General features: G+C 45.2%; 1 protein-coding gene and 1 non-coding gene across 3 annotated transcripts in view; both read right to left on the bottom strand.

Moving 5' to 3' along the window:
* Positions 1-2,291: 2,291 nt before the first annotated feature.
* FLT1 (fms related receptor tyrosine kinase 1) overlaps positions 2,292-24,385 on the bottom strand; it is a 203,428-nt gene continuing 181,334 nt past the window's right edge. The window contains exons 26-31 of one of the 2 annotated variants that reach the window (XM_049867471.1): positions 23,671-23,770; positions 16,458-16,563; positions 16,035-16,177; positions 13,992-14,076; positions 11,442-11,536; positions 2,292-6,218 (exon numbers count right to left, since the gene is read on the bottom strand). In XM_049867471.1, the coding sequence (XP_049723428.1) occupies positions 6,017-6,218; positions 11,442-11,536; positions 13,992-14,076; positions 16,035-16,177; positions 16,458-16,563; positions 23,671-23,770 (731 nt within the window). In that variant the 3' untranslated portion in view covers positions 2,292-6,016. The remainder of the gene's footprint in view (positions 6,219-11,441; positions 11,537-13,991; positions 14,077-16,034; positions 16,178-16,457; positions 16,564-23,670; positions 23,771-24,385) is intronic. The other variant, XM_049867470.1, reaches the window with a different exon arrangement.
* On the bottom strand, positions 13,232-13,348 carry LOC126066642 (small nucleolar RNA SNORA32). The gene has a single exon (XR_007515220.1). It is a non-coding gene; the product is annotated as a small nucleolar RNA SNORA32 (small nucleolar RNA).

Raw genomic sequence — 24,385 nt, forward strand, 5'->3', positions numbered from 1 at the left:
ACAGATGAAAGGTTTTTTTTTTGTTGTTGTTGAAAGGTTTTTTTTTTGTTGTTGTTGTTCTGTAAAATGGGAGAAATAACAGCATGTTTGTATGAGCCAGTGGAAAAGAAAAAAATTGGTTGTAGTGAGGGGGTGGTAAATTGCTGGAGCAATGTCCTTGAGTAGGGGAGAGGATAGGATCCAGTGTACTGGTATAAGCGTATTGGCTTGGCCATCTCCAGGAGGCTGGGTATAGGAGTGCAGGTGCTAGTAGGTAGGCTGTTGTGATGGGATTTGGGAGTTGTTCTCTCTTGATTACTTCAATTTTCCCATTGAAGGGTATCCTAATAGAAACTATCATATAGGGTTGTTTTGGACATTAAATGAGTTTATTTTTCTGAAGCACTTGGAATAGTTGCTGATACATATTAAGTACTCAAATGTTACCAGCTATTAGCTATCACTGTTTCCCTGATACCAATCTACAGAACGGCATTTGTGCACTAATGTTTTTTCTGGTAGAAATTAAAAAAAAAGACGAGATGATTTAAATACAAAGTTGAGTTAACTCCACTTAAAGACCTCTATTTTGGCCTGAGATTAAACACTTCCTCTTTTTTGTTTTAAAATGGATTTTTCTTCTATGAAACATTGTGGTAGTAGATGGTAGTTTGTTTTTTTTTTATAAAATTTTGTTGAAGAATAGCATGTACACATAGTCACAAATAGTTTATTTGTGACTATGTGAATTATCACATATGTGAATTATCACAGTGAATTATCACAAAGTGAACATACCTACGTACTACCACCCAGATCAAGAAATAGTATATTAGTAGCACATAGTTGGCTTTTTGGTTGGTTGATTTCTCCCTTAAATGTCCTTAGTTCACAAAAGAGAAAGTTGCCCATTCCTATGTTGGAACCCAGTATACTTTTGAAAAATGTTCTGGCCTGTGAAACCCAAAAGTCTGGTAGTGTGTTTAACACAAGGAGTCCAGTGGACCTTAGTGGACCACCCTTCTACTGGAGGAAAAAAGGTCAATTCCCAAATGTACTAAAAGTTTTCTGAGTCATGAGAAAATTTCTAGATTATGACATGACATTGATTCCTCAAGCATTCTACAAATCAGTCCCCTAAAATGAGTGATTTCACTCTTATGTTATGAAAATTATTTTTCAAGGACTTCAGATTCTTGAAGATAAAATGCCTCTTGCCCTCTTCAGTTGACCACAAATTACTGAGATCATTTCTCTCTTTCTTGCCTTTGTCTCAAAGAAAGTAGGTTTTATTTTGTCCCTTACGGTGTCTCTCTAATGTGGTTCTCTCCAGGTGTTATTAGGCAGGTATGACCACTTTTGAAGACAATGTGCTGGTTAGTTATTCTATGTGATTACCTGAATTGTTTAGTTTTTCTTTCTAGGATGCAATCTGAAGGAGCCATGGTGGTACAGTGGTTAAGTGCTCAGTTGCTGACCAAAATGTTGGCAATTTGAACCTACCAGTGGCTCCGTGGGAGAAGACCAGGTGATCTGCTCCCATAATGATTGTTGGTAGGTACCATTGAGTCTGTTCTGACTCATAGGGACCCTATGTACAACAGAACAAATCACTGCCTTGTCCTGAGCCATCCTCACGATCATAAAGGTTTTAGCCTTGGAAACCCTATGGGGCAGTTCTGCTTTGCCGGCAGGGTCGCCATGAGTCACTACCAACTCCACGGCACACAACAACAGAATGTACTTCACAAAATGAAACTGGCTAGTTAGCTGGTGTGCTTCTCTTAGGGAAGTTCTTGTGTCTTAGTTTTTGATCAATTATTTTGTATGCTTTCCTATACCCAATCTGTAACAGGCATACACCCTGTAATTATGGTAATTGTGTACCTGCTGAAAATTAGTAGTCAGGAAAGAGTGCCTCTTCGTTAATTGACGGTCCTTTCATCTCTAGCCAGCACTCTCACTTGTATGTTTTACTTGTTTTGTGATCTTACTAATTTTAGTGTTCTAGGCAACCTGCCTGGTTTGATTTTGTTTTCTATTTACTGTTTGCAGTGTCCTGATTGGTTAGAGCATCCAATTTGTAGTATTGTTAGAAGGCTCTTTGACCTCTCTTTAGCAGTGCTTGCTTTATCTACCTTGCGCTGTCTTTAATAATTGGTATTTAAGGACACCTTTCAGACCACCGGTCCCCCACCCACAGGGAAACCTCTGACCCTCCTTTTACCTATAAGCGAATCAGGGAGAAAATATGCAGACGTTTTTGGAAGTTAATTTTATTATATGAAGATGTTATACAAAATACATTCATAATGACTAGAAATATAGGACCAAATCATGTCTCATATCTGCAGCATATATTCTTGGCTTTTATAAAAGTAACTTTAAAATTCCAGTTTCCTTAAATAGTTATGCACAGGACATACACACACACTTTTATATATACACATACATATACATATAGTTGCTACCACTGTCATTCAAAGACATACTCCTCTTTCAATCCATTTAAATGGGGTTGGAAAGTATCTGTTTCAAGTTTGACATTCTTATGGTCTGGGAAAAAAAGACATAGCTAGAAGACTCAAGCAACATTTTTTAGGATTTGGGCAAATTTGTCCCACAGGCTAATACTAGTGCGGTGCAATGGGTCACTTTTATATGGCCTTTCTAGCCATGGTCTTGTAACTCCCATCATAGGTGGGACTATGCAAATAAGGTGCTTGTGGCCCACCAAGGGGATTGGACAGCTTGCTAATCATACAAAAAAAGTGCATGGCACCCTTGTGGAGATGGGACCATGCACATAAAGTATATGGAACCTGAACAAGGGGATTGGTCAGTTCTGCCATCCCGCTAGGCTTAAAATGAGCCATGCCAGATGCAGAAAGCGGGGACCTCACTACTATCAAGAAAGAAGAGCCAGAAGTGGAGTGCATCCTTTGGACCCAGGGTCCCTGTGCTCAGAGCCTCCTAGACCTAGGGCGCAGAGAGCTTTAACAGCGAAGGCAGAGCAAGACAGCGAGAAGCAGCGGCAAGGGCGGTAGAGAACGAGCAGAAGCAGAACCAGGAGACTGGCAGGAGATGGCGTGGTGGGCTGCCCAGCCCACCATGTGAGAGAGCTCAGTGCCTTTGGGCAAGAGGCTTGCTGACAGAGTAGGGTGCCTCTGGGCACTTATTGGTGGAGCTAAAGAGCTTTGTAACACTTGCCCAAGCAGGGCAGAGGCCGGGCTGAGGGGCTGAGAGCCAGATAGAGGGCTGCCTGCAGGCATGGCTGAGAAAAGGCTGTCCTGATCCTGAATTATAACCTGTTACTTCACTAATAAACCCCATAACTGTGAGTTCTGGGTGGCCATTGCAACAAATTATCAAACCCAGCAGAGAAGTAGAGAGTGCCGTGGGAGGGATGGCTGGTGTCAGAAATAGTAAAAAGGTTGGAGAGTGGAGGTATGTCTGACCCTCACCTCACAGGAATCAGCCTTGGGCTATTGACCTTGATTCTCCTTCCCTCTTGTGAAATCAGAGGAGGTCAGATGCCCCACCATGCCATTTTCACAAATAGGGTCTGTGCATCGCTTCTGGGATGAACAGATAAAGACCTGTATATGGTTTTAGTTCCCTTCCCTGGTGTTTACACATCATCTCAAGAATCCTGAAATGAAATGTTTGCTCTTTAGTGCCAACAATTTTTGTCATAAATGACAAATGGTTCTAATAATACCATCAGTCAATTGTGTTTGAATTTTTAGTACTGTTTTAATGAACCAGTCTGTTGTAAGCACTTTGCAACTAGATACACTCATTACTTCAAGCTTCCATTTTTCTTTCTATGTCAAGACTCCAGATGGAACCATTTTTGATGGACGGAGTCATGTCAGCAACAAACCTGCATCTTTGAAGAAGTATGAATTAACATAGTTCTAATATTTTGTTTTTAGTCTTTGGGCAAAATGGTATTACTAAGGTCTCTTAATGATTAAGAATTAAATTACTGAAATCAAGACATCATACATGTAGTTAAGGTTTTTCTTTGTATCACTAATTGTTGGGTCCTTAACTGATTTGACAAAAAACAAAAACAAACAAAAAAACTTAGAGAATGAACTAGAGTCCTATTTTCCCTATGGTTAGCCTCTTGGTTACTTGAAATTTACTTATCACCAGTTGTCCTGAGTGCTTTTTGTGTTTGTAAAGAAGAGGAAGAGCAAAGCTTTCCTCCTCTTCTGGCCCTTGCCTGCTTTTGTTTGCATTTAGTCTGTGGTGTAGAGGAGAGGCCTCCCCCAGCAGAGCCATCCCTGGGGTGCCCACTGTCTCACTTGCCAGTGTCCTGACCAGGTCATGCTTTGACTCCCATCTCTTTACACAAAGAACCTTCAAACAAGAATGTGATGCAAAGGGAAGGAAGCATGAAGTCCTTTTCCATTCAGGCTGTAGAGCTGTGGCATGCGCAAAAGGTGGTGTACTCTCCTCTCCCGGAAGCGGCAGTTCCCTGTTGCCTGTCCAGCTCCTGACTGGCTGCAGAAGGTGCTCACATTCTAACTACACAGAACGTGATCTGCATAAATATTAAACAGCTAGGTTAGAGATCCAGGGCCCACCGGATCTTCGGACCCTGAAAATCACCTTTTCTACCCTGTCTCCCTATTCCTATCCTCCTCAGCAACATCCAAAGCAGATGAAAATGGGGTTTTCTCCTCTGATGGCTCTAATTAATATCCTGAATCCCATTTCTAATGATATCTCACATAATTTACATATCACCTTCTTTTCCTCAAGGAGCATAAAGTGCTTAATAAACATTGGTTCCTGCTCTCCCACATTCTTCCAGGAGATCGGCAAGAGTTAGTGGAATCCTGGTTAAAGGGCAACACGACTGACTTCCTACGCTTTGGGTCACAATGGTTCAGGTGAGTTGGTTTGGCTGGGGTAGAGACGGGGTTTGTGCTGTACTTCATTCTTTTATTCCATCCTTCCTAGTTTGGGTACAGAGAAAGCCCTTCCCAAGACTGCATTTCCACTCTCTTCAGTACTTTTATAAGTAACTTGTACAAAATGGGATGATACAAAAAATTGAGTTAAGTGTCTTAATACTGTAAATAGAATCTGACATTAAAAAAAAAAAAAAGGGCTTTGCGCCCAGCAGTAGATAACCCTAACAGACCAAACTCGTTGCAGTTAGCTTACTATAAGCAATGTGCTAAGTATAAGGCCATCATGGCAAGGAGCCAAGAGAGCTGTGCTTATCTTGAATTTTCAGTGTATCTTGTTCAAGGACTCAGCAGTACGGGCCACCCTTAGTGCTAGAAATCCAAAACTTGCCACCTGTGGGAATGAGCAGAGACCCAGTCCCACAGGTAATGTTTTCAAATTGGCTTTGCAGTTCCAAAGAATATGTCTGTCCCTGTCTTCCCTCCCAGAATCCAGAAAATGCCCCCTCATCCCTCTGACCCACTGAAGTGGCACTGTTGAGAGCCTTCCCCCACGCCCTTCCTGTGTGGTGTATCTCAGATTCTTTCTGGTGCCTTCTCTTTTCTGCAGCTCCTTCCTTTTTCCCTTTGCCCCCTTATACGCTTACGCCTGCTGGAGGCCCCAGGGGCACTGCTTAGACCAGCTTGTGATCCCTGCGGCTACAGGGCTGGGTGTCCCCTGGTTCTAGAGCTTGAGGGGCTGGCCAGTAGCATCCACGCTGCATGGCTCGGTCAGTGTATTTCCTGGATCATCCAAAGTCCTCTGTGCCCTGAGGTCTTGGGGGCTGGCACAAGCAGTCATTGGGCTTAGAAAGAATTTCTGTAACACATTGCATAATATGTGGATTTAACAGTAACGCTGTTCACTTGTCACTATTTCTCTATCTGGGGTTACATTCTTGTTAGTCAAAGAAAAAAAAAAAGCACTATTAAAAATCACAAAAAAGCAGCTGGCTTTTCCTGTGGAAAGGTAACGGTGTAAACTTATATATGCATAATACTGTCAAAAGCTAGTTTTCTGGGGCTATAAATACACGTGTGCTTCTAGAAACAAGGCTTTGTGTCAACCTTTAGACAGGTGGGGTAGAGTACAAGACCACTGAGTTGTAGTCTGGGGGCGGAGAGCAGCAGGAGATCTTCCTTTCCAGCTCCGAGTTGTCGTATGTGAATCTGCGGCTGCCCTTGTTGATGTGCCCACAGCTAGGGTGGCAGAAACCAGGCCTGGTGAGGTCGGAAAGCCCCGACTCCTTACTTTTACTGGTCACTCTTAAGCTAGAAAAAAAGAAAAAAAGGCAAATGTAAAAATTGGTTTCTTGAGTTTCTGAGTGGGCCTTTTGTTCGTGCCTGTCCCAAAGTGAATGGTTATTGAACCTCATCTTCCATCTCCAGTCAGACTTTCCTTGTCCTCAAGGTGAACACTAAAACCGAAGCAAACCAACCCCCTTGCTGTTGAGCCGATTCTGACTCACAGCAATCTTAGAGGACAGAGTAGAACTTTCCCATAGGTGTTTCCAAGACTGTTATCTTCTGTCACGGAGCTGCTGGTGGGTTCGAACCATTGACCCTTTGGTTAGCAGCGAAACATTTTAACCGCTGCGCCACCAGGGCTCCTTTAAGCTGCATACTACCTCTTTAAGATCAGCTTGGTGTCACTGGGCAGGAAGGTGCACGCCACTGGCTGGAGTGTGGCATGTGTGTGACTAGACAATGCAAATTCATGATTCTAGGTAGGAAAGAACTCAAAGACTTGGTACAGCTTGGTACCCAGGGCTCGTTTAGCTTCTGTGGTAGGCTGAAGCGTGGCCCAAGCGCATGCACACCAAATTCCTGGAAACTTATATGGCAAATGATGTTTCTAAGTCAAGGCTCTTGACAGCAGGAGCTCAGCCTGAGTTATGTGGTGGGCCCTAAAGGCAACCACGACTAAGAGAGGCAGAGGGAGTTTTGAGAAGACCCATAGAGGAGGTGGCAACGTTATCACGGAGGCAGAGACTGGAGTGATGCAGTCACAAGCCAAGGAACACCTAGAGCCACCAGAAGCTGGGACAGGCAAAGAAAGGGTCCTTCCCTAGAGCCTTCGGAGAGGGTGTGGCCTGCTGGTACCGTGATTTCGTACTTCCTGGCCTCCAGAGTTAAGGAAGAAACATTTCAGTTTTAGGCCACCACGTTTGTGCAGCCTCAGGAAAGTGATACACAAAGGTTAGTGCAGGTGACACCCCATCATGCTGTGTTCTTGAGCAGAAGGCTTGTAAGTCACTGGGCTACATATCACTATTGAGGCTCGGGGTGGAGAAACTTGCTTCCAGGTTCTGTATGTTACATCCAGCTTGAGACAAATATATGAAGAAGGAAAGCTGCTCTTGTCCTTTCTTATTTGTTTGAAAGCTGTTTTTATTTTAAATAGGGGCTGGGATGAGAGGGGGTCGCCATGTTAGGTAGATTGGTTCTACACTAGCATATCATGGGATTGGTCCACGTTTTATATTTTTAGTGTCAGAGTGGAGGGTAGAATTTATGGTTTTCCTTTTCCACAAAGATATAGGTGAAAGTTGCCATGCATTTTCTGAACTGTTCCAAAATAGCAAGTAAAAGGGCATGTTATCCAACTCTCTCCTTGTCCACTCATTCCTCATTGGCTGTCCTCTTACCTGCTGTGACCCCTCTCTGGTACCATCATAATACTCACGTTAGAAGGAAACAAACATGCAAATATTGGCCTGGAAGTGTTCCTGTCCTTTCAGTTTACTTGTGGTGATGCACTGTGCTAACTACGGTAAAATCGGTGAAAACCAGAACCTGCGTAAGGCGGAAACTTGTCAGAGAAGGACAACTCAAATATTTTCCATTAATAGAGAATGACAGAAAAATGCTAAGACTGCACCCTGTCAAAGTGGAAAACTTTGGAGTCCTGAGTTTCGGCTCTCACAGGTTTCAGTGTATATCTTTTGAAGGCACTTGCTGCCATCTTCGATTTAGATCGGGAATCAGCAGTCTATAACCTCTGAGCTAGCCGCCTTTTTTTTTTTCTGAATGACAGCTTACTTGGGATATAATCCACGTGCCATACAATTCACCTATTTAAAGTATAAAATTCAGTGGATTCTAGGATTTTCACAAAGTTGCACAACCATTACCACAATCAATTTTAGAACATTTCAACACCGCCCACATCCATACCCGTTAGCAGCCACTCCTCCTCCCCCACCAGCCCGAGGTAACCACTTAGCTACTTTCTGTTTCTATTCTGGACACTTCATATAAATACAGTCATACAGCATGTAGTCTTTTCTGGCTGGCTTCTTTCACTTAGCATAACATTTTCTAGGGTCATCCATATTGTAGCTTGTATCTTATTCCATGCTTTTTGTGATGAATGATATTTCATTTTATGGGCATACCACATTTGGTTTATCTATTCATCTGTTGAGGACACTGGGTTGTTTCTATTTTTTGTTTATTATAAATAATGCTATGAATATTTGTTTACAAATTTTTGTGTGGACCTAAGTTTTCAGTTTTCTTGGGTAGATACCCAGGAGTGGAATTGCTGAGTCATATGGTAAGGAGCCCTGGTGGTCAAGTGGTTAAGCTCTTAGCTAACAGAAAGGTTTGGCAGTTCGAACCCATCAGCTGCTCTGCAGAGGAAAGAAGTGGCAGTCTTCTTCCATAAAGATTATAGCCTTGAAAACCCTATGGGGCAGCTTTACTCTGTCCTATAGCATCGGAGAGTCCTATGAGTTGGAATCGACCCGACGGCAATGGGTGTGTTTTGGGTGGTAACTCCATACTTAACCTTTTGAGGAACTGCCAGGCTGTCTTCCAAAGCGGCTGTACCATTTTACATTCTCACCAGCAGTGTGTGAGTTCTAATTACAGCACAGCCTAGCCAACATTCGTTACTGTCTGACGTTTTGATTACAGCCATCCTAGTGAGTTGCTATGGTTTGGAATCGATCGATGGCACCAGGTTTGGTTTCTGGTTTTAGTGAGTGTGAAGCGGCTTCTCGTGGTTCCTGTCTGCATCTCCCTGAGGGCTAATGCTGAGCAGCTTTTCACGTATGTGCCCATCGGCCGTAGCCACCTGTTTTGGTAAATGATGTTCACTGGAATGCAGCCAGGCCTCCTTGCTTAGGCGTTGTCTAGGGCTGCTTCCACACGACAACTGCAGAGATGAGGAGTTGCAAAAGAGACTGCACGGCCCACAAGGTCAAAGTATTTACTGTCTAAACCAGCTGACACCTGACTTAGATAAAAGAGCAGCAGCAGGTTCTGCTTTTGGGTGACAAAGGGGCAGGCATTTGGACGAGGAAAGGAAGGCACGGCTGCTAGGCCGGTCTTTCACAGCCAGCACTATTCCTGGGGGACACTAGCATGGAGCCGCTGAGATGACGCTTGGGGCCCGCGGAGCATAAAGTGAGAACCGGGCCACTCTGACAGCAGCTGCAGACGGCCACTGTATAGTAAAACAAACCTGTTGCCGTGGAGTCAATTCCGTCTCATAGCAACTCTATAAGACAGAGTATAACTGCCCCACAGGGTTTCTAAGGTGAATTCGAACTGCCAACCTTTTGGTTAGCAGCTGTAACTCTTAACCGCTGTGTCACCAGGGCTCCACAGTATTGAGGGAGGGGCTAACTGGCAAGCCAGGGGCCCCTGGAGAAATCGTCAAGTGTGAAGAAAGGTCCCAGGGTCAAACAGGAAGCAGAGAAAGCTTCATTTGAAAAGGTGGGTCCTTAGAGTGGCATTCTCAGTCTGGCAAAGCAGTACTATGGCCCTTCTTGTGCAAACTGCCTGGCCCAGAGCGTAATAATGGGGCCGCATCCTTTCCCTGCCCCCAGAAGAGAGTCTTCATATGACTTTTCCCACCTTTTCACTTTTCACAAATGTGCAAATCAGGCTGTTTTCAACTAAGACACTGGCTTTATGTGCTCAGGACTTCCAACCTGTTCATTCCAGGTTGAAACCCTGCTGAGAATTTGCATTTCTAACAAGTTCCCAAGAAGTTATACCTAAGAATTACCTGGGGGAGCTTGTTAAAATGTAGATTCTGATTCAGTATACCTGGGGTGGAAATGCAAATTCTCAGCAGAGAACTTGTTAGAAATGCAAATTCTCAGCAGAGGTTTGAACCAGAATGGACCAGTTCAAAGCCCTGGTCTGGATTTCCCATGTTTGCTATAAATTCGTGCATGTTTTCTTCTCTTAAACCCCAAGCCTTCATCCCCAGAGTTTGGCATTCATGGGTCCAGTTTTATGCCCACTTTCTTTCCCTTCTGGAAAAAAAAAAAGTGCTTTTCTCAACTGGACTAAACCAAAAGCAGTTTCCTGAATAAACTGAATGCTTCAAAGGCCAGCATAACAGGGGCAGGGGTTTGGGGACCGTGGTTTCAAAGGACATCTAAGTCAATTGGCATGATAAAATTTATTAAGAAAACATTCTGCATCTCAGTTTGGAGAGTGGCGTCTGGGGTCTTAAACGCTAGCAAGCGGCCATCTAAGATGCATCAATTGGTCTCAACACACCTGGAGCAAAGGAGAATGAAAAACACCAAAGATACAAGATAATTATGAGCCCGAGAGACAAAAAACGCCACATAAACCAGAGACTACATTAGCCTGAGACCAGAAGAACTAGACGGTGCCTGGCTACAACTGATGACTGCCCTGACAGGGAACACAACAGAGAACCTCTGAGGGAGAAGGAGAGCAGTGGGATGCAAACCCCAAATTCTTGCAAAAAGACCAGACTTAATGGTCTGACTGAGACTAGAAGGACCCTGGTAGTCCTGGTCCCCAGACCTTCTGTTAGCCCAAGACAGGAACCATTCCCAAAGCCAACTGTTCCGACAGGGATTGGACTGGACGAAGGGATAGAAAATGATACTGGTGAAGAATGAGCTTCCTGGATCAAGTAGATACATGAGACTATGTTGGTATCTCCTATCTGGAGGGGAGATGAGAGGGCAGAGGGGGTCAGAAGCTGGTGGAATGGACACAAAAAGAGAGAGTGGAGGACACGAAAAGAAAGTGTGGTATCTCATTGGGGAGAGCAATTAGGAGTATATGGCAAGGTGTATATAAATTTTGTATGAGAGACTGACTTGATTTGTAAACTTTCACTTAAAGCACAATACAAATTGAAAAAAAAAAAAAAAAGTCCATTTCTAAAATTCCTGAACACTATAGTTCTGGTGGAGCCCTGGTGGCACAGTGGTTAAAGAGCTTGGCTGCTAACCAAAAGGTCGACAGTTAGAATCCACCAGCTGCTCCTTGGAAACTCTGTAAGGCAGTTCTGTTCTGACCTAGAGGGTCACTATGAGTCCGAGTAGACTTGATGGCAACCAAACTCGAGTTTGGTTGGCTTGGTTATAGCTCTGGTGGAAAACAAAGGAGGGCAAGTAGCCCTCAAGTAGCTGCCGTGACACCATCTTTTCTGACATCTTCCTTCACATACCCCAACACCTGATCAAAAAAAAAAGACACCCGCTTTCTTACTCAATCTTCAGGGAGGCCTTGGGCTTGGTCTCAGTCCAGGTGAAGCGCTTCAGCACTGGAGAGACCAGCAGAGTGCTACTGTCCATCCGGTAATCCTGGTGGGAAAGAAGGAAGATATTATACTTCCTGCCTGGCCCACACATTCACCACTCATTGCTGTGGAGTCAATTCCAACTCATAGCAACCCTACAGGACAGAGCAGAACTGTCCCATAGACTTTCCAAAGCTGTAATCTTTACGGAAGCAGACTGCTGCAGACACCCATGGAGTGGCTGGTGGGTTCGAACTGCTGACCTTTTGGTTAGCAGCTGAATGCTTTACCACTGCATCACCAGGGCTCCTTCTGCCTGGCCCAGAGGGGTTCACACCAAGCCACTGGGCTGCATGTCTGGAATCCCTGCACTCCCTGCCCTCAGCCTGCACAGTCCCTGCCTATGGAGACAAAGCCCTTTCTCCACATTCATGACCCCAAACTTTAGTCAGTTGCAAGAAATGTCTGTACCCAGTGACTTTGAGGCTTCTTCTTGAAGGTGGAGCCCTGGTGGTGCAGTGGTTAAGAGCTTGGCTGCTAACCAAAAGGTCAGCAGTTTGAATCTACCTGTTGCTTCTTGAAAACCCTATGAGGCAATTGTACTGTGTTCTATACATCTGAATCAACTTGATGGCAATGGCTTTGGCTTTTTGGTTCCTGAGGGGAAAGAAAACTAACTTTCCTTAGCTTAAATAAGAAAGAAAATTACAGGTAACAGGCTAGCATTTTCCATAGTACACTGTTACACAAATTATTGCATGAAGATATTAAAGCTAACTTTGGCAGACGAAGATTGCCTATTGGTATGCTGAGCTATTTAGGGCCATGATGTGCAAAAATTCTAAGAAATTAAAAGACATCATTTGATTTTTTTTTCTTTGAAGATTCCATAGACTTTTCAGGTCCTCCGTGGTCATGGTTTCCAGCAATTCGTTTTCCTCATTGATTCATCTTTAGCATCGAGTTTTATGCAGACTTCCCATCACTTTGTTCAGACAGCGTGTTGTGGTAAATGGATTCCACACTGTCCCTACCACCCTCTGGGTTCCTCCTGGGCTGTGCTCCTGTCCTTAGTATCACCACACAAGCCTAAGCAAAGAAGGCAACTATCATGTTTCATCACCGCATTAGGATGGAAAGGGTTAAGGTGGAGGGAAACCGGCCACTTTTTCAGTATTCCTTGGCGGAAGCAAACTGTCCGCACTTCCTCCAGCAGAGCAGCTGGTGGGTTTGAACCCCGCGGACCCTTCAGTTAGCAGACGAGTGCTTTAACCACTGTGCACCAGGGCTCCTTACCAAACAGCAAAACCAAATTTCCATCTCCTTTACCTTTGTGTTTTGCACCTTATTTGTAATGTTATTAAAATATTTTTAAAGCCTCTTTTCCTCTTTCTCTGCTGTTTCTGAGAAGGTTGCAGTGGTTTTGAGGGTGGTTCTGCTTTGGCTCAGGCTGCACTCTGCAGTGATCACCTTCACACCTCAGTTGGTTTTTCAGGCCCTTAATGGGACGCAGTGGTCGCCAGTGCTTCTCAAACCTTAGTGTGCACGGGAATCTCCTGCGGATCTTGTCGAACTGGTTCAGGAGGCCTGGGGCGGGGCCTGGGAGCCTGCGTTTCTGAAAGCTCCTAGATCATGGCAGCAGTGCTTGTCCAGAGACCACACTTTTTTTTCCCTATTTTATTGAGTCTAGACAATAAAGCTTATAGAAAATAATACGTGGTATAAATTATATTTCTACTGGCGCTGATCTAGGCAATGGCAATGTTCCCAAACGGTTGAATGCCATCAAGGTAGAACCTAGTGGGAAGTTTTTTTTTTTTATAGTCAAGTCCACAGTAAATCAGAAATGGCATTTTAAAAGCCTTGGTAATGACCACAGAGCTCACACTTGGAGAACCAGGGTCTACAAGACCAGAGACGCACTCTTGCTAGTCCCCCATACTCCCCCTGTTCTCTTGACCACATGTCCCAGGGCCTGGAAGGACAGAGCTAGGTGAGACCTCTTGTTTGCTAGGATCTACTGGATTGCTTCTCCTGGTGTGGCTGGCTAGGAGTATGGCTGGTCTGCTTCCAGAACCTTAAGGGGAGGGAGCATAAGACATAAGTAGAATGATTCCAAAATCTCCAGGCTGCTCTTAAGAGACAGCTCTCTGTTATATCGCAAGGCCCAGCAGGTCACGTAGTTTGGAGTTACTCTGTACTACTCTGAAAGCAATGTTGCATTGATGCAACAGTGACTGCCAAGATAATGACGTTTCCTAAGGGACAGAATTACTACCAGACAATGAGTTAGACCCTGGAGGTTGGACCCTGGAGGGAACTCTGGGTCTTCCACCCGTGGAATTCTACTTTCGAATTGGCTCTGCACAGTTAAGCCGCACTGTCAGTCCCCCTAGTGTCATTTCAGCCACCTCTAACCCCTGTTGACTAGAGCCACCTGAAGTCTGGAGTGTGTGTTTGGATGAAGTCTGGCAGAGGGTTCTGCAGTGTGCGGTGAGCAGCTTAGCTTCATTACTTACATTAAGCATGGAGATGCCATGCGGTGAAAGTTCTTCAAAGGTTTTGATTCTTTCCAGGCTCATGAATTTGAAAGCATTTACATATCTATGAAGAAGTAGAAAGAATAATCAGGGCAGGAGAATGCTTTGTCCAGCTTTGATGAGTCAGGAGACCTGGGACTCTGTATCCTGGGTTAAGATAAACCAAAACACCAGCAGGAATCACCTAACTCCTTCTGAGACTGAAATTCTCTTGTGGTGGTCCTCTGGGAATCCTAATGGTAATGCCACTTTCTACCATGATGTCAAGCCCAGAGGGATCTTTGGAAGACTCTGTAGTGGTCAGGCTTGTGGACTTAGAAAAGCAAGGCTGGTAGAGACCTGGGGCATCATTTGGTCTAAACACCCTATGTTACAAGGAAGAGAAATGATGCCCCGAGAAGTGATATGACTTTTATCATTTATAGCTGCCTACTTTCTAACAGGATATGAAGTGACAAATGAAATAACCTGTCAGCCTGATTTAATGGCATAGTTGAGTACTGGGGCCTGTCTTATATATTCTGTTCTGTGATTACGGGTTGGGAGGAATGGGTAGCACTTGTGTGATTTCCCTACAAATACCTACTGACCTTCTGTTGATGATGTATTAGGAAGGACCATCAGCAATATCCACTGTAGAGTCAATGGTTGAGGTCCTCTGCCACCCTCTGCAAGGCCCAATTTCTTAGGCAAGTATACTAGTGGTCCAAAGCTGAGCAGGACCCAAATTACTTTGACACCCCCAGCCCTCATCTCTGGCCCAATCACACTCTACTAATTTATTTCATCCCAACCAGTTTTCTTATCCATAAAAAATGAATGACTCATCTGCTTTAGCATCTTGGGTTAGTATTGATAGGCATCTACTAAGGAGTTGAAGATATCTGGTGGCCAGCCCAGACTTGTGGTAATGGATTACAGGTCAGTGTGAACAGTGTACTGACATATAACCCATTAGCACAAGTCTGGACTGGCCACACATTGCTTCTAAGCCTTCATAGATGCTGATCAATATTTTCAGGCTACTGTAGCTCTTCACCATGCCCTCCCTGGCCACCTACCAAATTTGGCGAAACTGAGATCAAAGCTGGCTGTGCTTGCTGTAGCTCAAGATGCAAGAATGCTCACAAGACAATCTGAAGGGGTTCCTGACTGGACTGGGTACAGGAGGGAGTGTGAGAACATTTGGCTAAGAAACTCTATTCTGCCACTTTCTAGCCACATAATTTTGGCAAGCTACCTTCCTCAAAACCTGAATATCCTACTTGTTCAGCAGGCATAGTAATATCTATTTCATGGGGCTGATCTGAGCGTTAAAGGAGCTATGTATGCAAAGAGCCTAGCACATTGCCAGAACCACACCAAATGTTTAACATACATGTAACTGCTATTACTCAATGTATGAGATACAGAAACCTGGCCCAACACGAGCACTCGTGTTTATTCTCATGACCTTTCTCCAGTTACCTCTGCAGTAATGTGAGATATGCTAGTTTGTTAAGTAAGGGGAAATAAGCCAAAAAAGTTTTTTTGTTTGTTTGTTCGGTTGGTCAAGAAAAATCAATGTTATAGAAAAAAATGGGGGGATTGTTCAGAGTGAAATAGACTCGAGAAACATAAGAACCAAACTCAAGGTGTTAATCTTGAATGGATCCTACTTTTTTTAAAAAAAGGTATGAAAGACATTTGGGGGAAATTATGATAATTTGCATATTAGATGAGATTCTAATAAAAAAAATTTTTTTTTTTATACTACTATATGATAATTTCTGTGTGGTTATAGAGGAGAAGGTCCTTCTTAGAAGTTGTATTCCAAAGGAGGGATAAAGTGTCATAATGTCTGAGACCCTCTTTCAAATCGTTCAGCAAAAAGAAAAAATACACATACACACACAGACAAAATAAGGCAAAATGTTAACAATGGTTGAATTTAGGAGTTGAGCATATGAGTATTATAAAATTCTTTTAATTTTTTGTATGTTTGAAAACTTTACAACAGAACATCAGGGAAAGAAATCTTACCTGACATCATCAGAGCTTCCTGAATTAAACTTGGGAGCAGAAATGTCTTCCTTGAAGAAGTCCTCAGAGAAGGCAGGAGTAGAGTATGTAAACCCACTACTTCCTGTCAGGATGGTATTGAGTGGGATATAGTCCTTCCCATCCTAAAACATCAAAGATGAAGGTCTCAGGGCACAAAATTTCACACCAACCCACTTCTGTGAAGCATTATGCCATCTTTATGTCATGTACACCGTCTTGGTTGTGTCTGGGACATGTTAAGGGATACTACCTCTGCATCCACACATATACATGTATTTTTTTACTGCTGATCTCAGCTATTCTAATGATAAAACAAAATAAAAATCACAAAAAATGAACAAAACACCTCCCTGACTTAAAAAGACATTGGCCTTCTCATACTTTAGACAAATTTAGCTTTACCTGTTGTACATTTGCTTGAAGCAGATCGCCTAGTTTTTCCACAAGTTCTGCAAATCTTGGCCTTTCTTTTGGGTCTTTGTGCCAGCAGTCCAACATGAGCTGATAGCTGTTGAGAAGAAGCACAAGAGAAAGAGCTGGAGAGCCAAGATCATTCTATAGCCCTACAACGTGACTGGGTATTGTTATACAAATTATGATTATGGTTTTTGTAGGCTATGATATTTGCCTTGATTTTAGGTCTCGGTGTGCAGCACCAACACATAAAAGGTTGTTTGGCCCAGGCCCTGCCGGCTATGGAAAACATCTGTCATAAAGGGAGAGTAATAGACCCATACTCCAGAGTCCATCTCCACCCAAGGCTCTTGGAGTGCCTTCGGTCTCTGCAAGAGTGGAAGGCCTGAGTTCTAATGTTAACCAAACAAAGTGATTTGTTCATGTCTAGATTGTTGATTTGAAGTCCTACTCCCCACCCTCTCCTCACTTTCAAAAGCAAGGCAGTACCCTTAAAGTTTACAAAGTCAGCATAGCCACAGATATCAATGGGTGAGTAGTTTCCAGTACTTATTCAATTCTTGGGTTGTAACAGAGGTTGGCTTGGGGCTCTTTATAAGCACGTAGGGTTTTCAAGTCTTCACATTCCATTACTGAGCTTAGCAGTGGAGACGGGTGGGAAGGCACACTGTGTTTGTGACCCATGTAAGTCCACATTGTTGGGTGCCGTCAAGACAATTTTGACTCAGTGACCCCATGTGACAGATTAGAATTGCCCCAAAGAGTTTCCAAGGCTGTAATCTTAATGGAAGCAGACTGCCACATCTCTCTCCCATGGAGCGGCTGGGGGGTTCAAACCACCACCGATCTTTCAATTAGCAGCCAGTTGCTTAATCTATTTACATCCCTATTTTTGTTTCAAAGTATACGAGGTGGCTGATAAAGACAGTAAGAGTACAGGGAGGTTAAAAAAGAGAAAGGAAGAATATCAGGAGGCAGGTAATGGAAAGATAAGAAGGGTGAAGCTACAGGCAAACTTAACATACAAAATTTATATCATGATTCTGAGTACTTTGATGAGGGCAGGTTCTGAGCTTCTAGGCAGGTGGCGAAAAGAAGGAGTAATCAATTACACAATGCACATAACTCAGAAGTTAAAAACAAACCAGTTACTCAGAAGAAGCATGGCTACTCCTAAAACTAAAATCTGAAGTGAGGCTCTCCTCTATGTCTCCTCCCATCCAGGAACGGCTTCATGGAGTTGCGTTAGACGCTGCCTTTCAATGTTGGCCAACGCTTTAACAGCGGAATATACCATTCAGTAAAAACAGTTCTGACAGGCAAAACAATGTGGGCCCAGTGTGTGTCCTGAGGTTCTGGTTTAATCCAAGGATAACGTTCTAGGTACCCAGGAGAAAAGAAGCTCTGGTGGCAAAAGGGTTAAAGTGCTCGGCTGCTAACAGAAAGGTCATTGATTTGAACCCACCAGCCGCTCTGGGAGAGAAAAGACCTGGCAGTCTGCTGCCCTAAAGATGACAGCCTGGGAAACTATGGGGCAGTTCTACTTGGTCCTCCAGGGTCGCTATGAGTTGGAATCGACTTGATGGGGCACAACCACCACTGCCATCACCCAGGGCACCCAAGGCCTTCAGACAACCCTCCCAGCACACTGCTCTTCAAAAGCACGCTTTTCCTAACAGCTGGCCATGGAATTCAGCTTGCACTTTCTGACAGGTATCCAGCAGGCAGAGATCCTAAGTGTTTGATTGATGAGCTCAAAGATCACATGCCTCAATCTCTGATTCCCCTGCCTTTTCTGAAAACTCTGGGTCAAGGCTCCTCTCAGAAGGCGATGCCTGGTTCCCTGCCACACCTCTGCTCATCCGCTGTGCCTTTTTATTTCACTCCAGGGTCAGCTGGTTCCAAGAGCTGTGTGAGCCCTTTGGAAAGTGATGTGGGGGAGGGGAGCCACTGTATGGGAGTCACCTGACAGAAACTAGGGACACTGGGAAGGAGAGGAAGAGAACTCTAATTCTCTAACTCTGGGCTGTTGTCCCTGCTGCCTGGGAAACACAGGACAGGGAGCCAGAGCTGTGCAAGGTTCCTAACCGTTTCTGCCCAGCAGCGCCTCAGCGTGTAGGCTCCAGGCGCTGCCTCTAAGTGGTGCCAGGACCGGACCCACAGGCAGTTGGGGCTGACCTCCTAGCAGCCAGATGTCTGCACAATTCTATATGGAACTCGTTTTAAGGTAAATATATACATTTTACTAATGCACTGAGATAGGTATAAAAATGTATATCACAGATGCAGGTGGTCACTAGACAAAAGTCTGAGGTCTCTCACAGTGAGGCACGTTGGCTGTGGTGGAGGTTGGCCTATTTCCACCTTACTTACACTCAAGTAAGGAGCCTTGGTGGCACAGTGGTTAAGCACTCAGCTGCTAGCCAAACCCACCAGCTGCTCCATGGGAGAAAGATGGCAGTCTGCTTCTGTAAAGATTACAGCCTAGGAAACCCTATGACATTTCTGCTCTGTCCTATAGGGTCGCTATGAGTCAGAATCGACAGCAATGGGTACATGGGTATACTCAAATAGTACTATTTCAATAGTAGAATTCTCGCCTTGCATGCAAGGGACCAGGGTTCAACGGAGGCTTGCGTGTTACTATGATGCTGAACTGAAGAAAGGCCTGGTAATCTACTTCCAAAGATCAGACAATGAAAACCCTACAGATCACAACGATCCAGTCTGCACCCAATCATGGGGCCGGTGCAGGACCGGGGAGCATCTCCTTCTGTGGTGCACGGGGTAGCCATGAGTCTGACTCCATGGCAGCTCACAACAGCACTCAAGTCTAATCCTCCAAGGCTCCTTTATCTCCAGCAATAAATAGATTCTTGGAGGCTGACAGAATAAAAACATTAAATATAATCTACAGAAAGTAGCCAAAGAAAGAAAGGCGTGGCCCACTAAGCCCGGCAACAAAAGGTGGCCCTGAGAGCAGAGAGCATCCCACCAAGCAGAGGCCTGGGGTGATCCTGGTCAGCATCACCCTTTCACCGCTTAGCAGGCAGCTGTTTTGAGGCAGGAGGAGGGGTGGGTGCTTTGTGAACAGGGCTCTCCCTGGTTCCTGTCTGCTGAAACTAGCAAGAGGGGCCACCTACAACTACTTGGTGTTTTTTTATTTTTGATTCTTGGGTTCTGATCTCTAGCTTGCACTCCTTTTGCCTTAAATTCAGTGCAACTCATCTCAACAAATACCAAAGGAAAAGGGGGGAAAAAAAAATCAAAACATTGCTCATTCCCTTATTGAAAGACATCTGACTAAACAGGCTTTGGGCCAGGAACCAACGACTCAGTGTTACACAGTTTTACATCATTAAGTAAACAGGTTTATAAAGTAAAGAGACAGCAGTGGTGCCCCGCCCAACAGCCCTTCTTGAAATAAGCTGGTGGCGAAGGTCCTGTGGGAAGAGCTTCCTCTCCAAAGCTATCACCCAAGTTCCCAAGTACACACCACTTCAGGCCAAGTTCAGATCAAGAGCTTCCCAATTCTGAGAAGCTGTACTCCATCCTCACCCAGACCTTCCTACTGTAGGAACAAACAAGAAGGAAATTCCTCCATCTGCTTTCCAGTGCTGGAGGGAAGGGCTGAAGGTCTGAATTCTGGCTTTCTCAGCAAACATGTCACAAAGCTGCCCATTTTTTTTTTTTTTTTAAATCTGCAAATAAACACCTCCCCATAATTGAGGACTTATCCTTCTCTCTAGAAGAAGCCTCTTCCGGTACAGGGGCTACCTGGGTGTGGTGTATGTCTAGACCTGAAGGTTTGACAAAGTCAAAGGAAGTTTTTAGTTCAAAGCTGATGGGACTTTGTATCCCTAGAGTTATTTGGGACCAGAACCTGGGTAAGGAATGGAAACACCCTGCAGGAATGTAGAATGGCTTTGTGGACTCTATACTCGGACTGAGTTTTCATAATTTACTAACGATGTGGTTGTGGGCAAATCACTTAGGTGCTCTGTGCCTGGGTTTTCTCATTTCTTTAAAATGGAAATCATAGTACCTACTTCATAGGCTGTTGTGAGGTAAATTAATACAGTGAAACCTGTGAGAGCCGGAACTTGACAGAACTGCCTTGTTTTTCTGGGTTTCGCAGTGTCTGACACTCGAGCACAAAACAACTATTAGCAATTACTATTATTATTCCCGTCAGTAATTAAGAATTTACTCTTGTAATTTCCAGATAATATGAAAAGAGAAAGGAAATATTTGCTTCAAAGCCTGAGCGGACATTTTACAGAGGACTATTTTTTTTTTATGGGGTACATGCATCACTGAACAGACCCTGTGGTCTAGGGAGATCACCCAGAGAGACGAGTTCTAAACCAGTCTCCTCAGCCTCTTAGCTGGTGGAGGGGAAATCACTAGACAGAAGCCAGAGGTCCCTCGCACCAAGGCACATTCGCTGTAGTGAAGGTTGCCTATCTCTACCTCACTAGAAGGCCTGGTGATGCAAATGGTTCAGCGCTATGCTGCTACCTGAAAGTCATCGGTTCAAACTCACCTAGCAGCTTGGCAGAAGTCCTGGCGATCTGGCCTAGAAAACCCTGTGGGGCAGTTCGACTCTGCCACACGTGGTCACTATGTGCTAAAAATCGACTCATGGCTCCTAACAACAACACACAGAATCTCAGTATCATTACTTATCAAATTCAGACTTTAATATCTGTCTTGCCTGCTTCTCAAGGTTGTTGGGAACTTCAACTAAAAAACACAAATCCTTTCCGTCCAGTCAATCCCAACTCAATAGCGACCCTGAAGGACAGAGTAGAACTGCCCCATAGGGTTTCCGAAGTTGTAATCTTTATGGAAGCAGACTGCCACAGCTTTCTCACACGGAGCAGCTGGTGGTTTCCAACCGCTGACTTTTCAGTTAGCAGCCTAGTGCTTAACCTCTGCACCACCAGGGCTCCTGGAATACAATTACCCAAACCCAGTGTCATCGAGTCGATTCCGACTCATAGCAACCCTACAGGAGTAGACAGAGTAGAACTGCCCCATAGAGTTTCCAAGAAGCGCCTGGTGGATTCGAACTGCCGACCCTTTGGTTAGGAGCCGTAGCACTTAGAATACACTTAGAAACCCATAAAGTGCAAAGTAATTACTCTTTGAACCAGGTCTCCTGGAGTCTGCCCCTCTCAGCAAGTAAAAGGAATCAAGTGATTAACAACCCCTCTGCAGCCCCAATGTCCTGGGGAGTAATCTGGCTTTGTCACCAGCTCTCATAAAGGACCTTGCCCCACGTCCCTGGCACTTTCTTCATAAGGACACCATGCAAGACTGACCAGAACAAGCCCCCTCCTTCTCCCCACTCAGGCTGCGCCCAGCCCTGCCTCCACAGGACTGAGCTCTCTGTCCGCCTGGTCCAGCTCCTCGTCCTGCGTCTCCCGAGCGTTGTCCCAAGATGAAGGAAAGAGACTGCAACCTTGCACTTTGGCCAAGCCCCCACTTCCTTCATTCTCTCTGACTCCTCCCCAAAGGCCATCCTAGGGCTCTGACAGGACCCCATTGTGTGGGTGGGATGGGACGGCGGGCTGCCAGTTCAGGAAAGGTGGTGCTGCCTCAGGAGGCCCAAGTCCTTGTCAGCAGCTCAGCGAAACTGCCAGCGTCATCACATTCCTGCCCGGGCCTCAAAGTGCAAAACATCCACAAAAGCCTCAGGAAAAAGAAGACCCAAGAGAGGCAAGTAACTCTTTGCACAGTGGAGGGAGCCATCTCGTGGAGCCTGTCATCATCCTAGATTCACTGGACAGTTCAGCAGGAAGGCACCTCAAGGAGTCATCTGGTCCAGGAAGCTCCCGATAGCTCTCCCTGTTGTTGCTGGTGCTGTTGAGCCAATTTTGACTCATAGCAACCCCATGTGACGGAGGAGAACTGCCCCATAGGGTTACCTAGGCTGTAATCTTTATGGGAGCAGATTGCCAGGTCTTTCTCCCACAGAGCTGCTGGGTGGGCTCGCATCGCCGACCTTTCGGTTGGCAGCCGGGTGCGTAACCATTTGCGCCACCACGTTATCAACATTGGAAGTGAGCTTTCTGGGCACAGATATTTCTCCAGGGCTTTTGAGAACTCTGTCAATGGTGTTTTGAGATTTCTACATGCATCTTCCCCACTGGCTTTCTGCATCATTCTCAGTTTGACAAACAAATCGCTTCAGTGTACATTTCTCAGGTCATGGCATTCCCACTCGGTTCCCAAAACCCGTTGCTGTCGAGTTGTTCTTGACTCATAGTGACCCCATGTGACAGGGCAGAACTGCCCCATAGAGTTTTCTAGGCTCTAATTTTTACAGGAGCAGATTTCCAGCTCTTTCTCTCATGGAGCCACTGGGTGGATTTGAACCACCAACCTTTCAGTTAGCAGCCAAGTGCTTAACTGTTTACACCACTAAAACAAACAAACAAACCTAAACCTGTTGCTGTTGAGTCGCTTCTGACTCATAGTGACTCTACAGGACAGAGCAGAACTGCTCCATAGGGTTTCCAAGGAACAGCTGGTGGATTCGAATTACTGACCTTTTGGTTAGCGGCCAAGCTCTTAACCACTGTGCCATGAGGGCTCCATTTACATCCCTAGGGGTCCTTAATCCTATCCCAAAAGGATACTAAAGGAGTTGTGTTTTTCCATGTAGGCTCTGTGGAGAATGATTACTAGTTGGGAAATTCCCCTTTCTCTCCTACACCTCTTCCCTGCAGTCCAAGCCAAGCCCCTTGTCAGTCATCAGTGTGGATGGAGACTAGGTCAGTAGCGCTTCCAGCCCTTCATCCCTGAGGCTGCTTCACCCATTTGGCTCCTTCTTTTTGAGTGAGGTCAGAGTCTTATAGTGTGGTCTGGATTCCTAACATAGAGCTGAGGTTCTAACTCCCGTTCCCAGCTAGAGGTGCTGCAAAGTCATGTCATGGTCAGGAGAGGAAAGAGCGGGGAAGGCTCGAGGACACTGTGTCCTGCTTCTGGAAAACACTCCCACTACAGCTGGGCTCCACAGGGGCTGAGCAGAGACATCCCTGAAGACCAGGGGGATACTGTCAGAGGAACTCGTTTTTTAGGACTGAGATTCTAAAAAGTGAAGCAACAAAACAAATATGTCTGCCCCCTATCTGAGGTGTCCTGGTGGGAAGAGAGGTGTTGGATGGGAAAGGAAGGAAGCCAAGGGCCTCACATTTCAGGAGTTGCGTATTCGGGGGCCCGCATCCTCATGCCTTCCTTCAGGCGGCTGCAGAAATCCTCATCCATTTGCACTCCTGGGTATGGAGACCCACCTGTAGGAGACAAGGTGTGACAGCCAGGGCACATCATGTCCTCAGGGCACAAAAAGACCGTGCGGGGCAGTTCAGTGTTCAAGGGATGCTTTGATCATAAATTCCCAGTAACTGGACACCCACAGAGGGCCTCAGCAAACCCTTGCTAGGGACACACGCTTGGTTGTTTGTTCCACTGGTTTCGAGTATATCTGATGCCACAGGCTAGTCCGATAGGTTATTCCCTGTCGGTGCAGTCGGGAGCCGGAGTGTCATCTGAAGGGTCACTTCCCTCCTCCCACAAAGGAATTCTAGTGAGATTCCACCATTAGAGACTCCTGCCTTGGGTTAAAATGAGCTTCTTTGTGAAAAGCCAACAGACTTAGCAGAGGCTATTGTGGATCATTCATACCTCAGTGGGAACGATGGTAAGTAGTCCCTTTCTTGCAAACTTCTCATGGCACTAGAGGATGAGGAGTTATGATGGGTCTGAGAGAAAAGGGCCTCCCACCCCCCGCCCTGGGCTCCAAGATTAGGGCAATGGTGTGGGGTAGGGGCTACCTGTGGGCAGGAAGTTAAGGACTTGAGGGTGCCAGAGGGGCTCTGGAATTTGCCCCTGGCAGCTTTACTGTCTAA

Source organism: Elephas maximus, chromosome 23 (assembly GCF_024166365.1).
Source record: "Elephas maximus indicus isolate mEleMax1 chromosome 23, mEleMax1 primary haplotype, whole genome shotgun sequence".
In the NCBI taxonomy this organism is placed as follows: Eukaryota; Metazoa; Chordata; class Mammalia; order Proboscidea; family Elephantidae; genus Elephas; species Elephas maximus.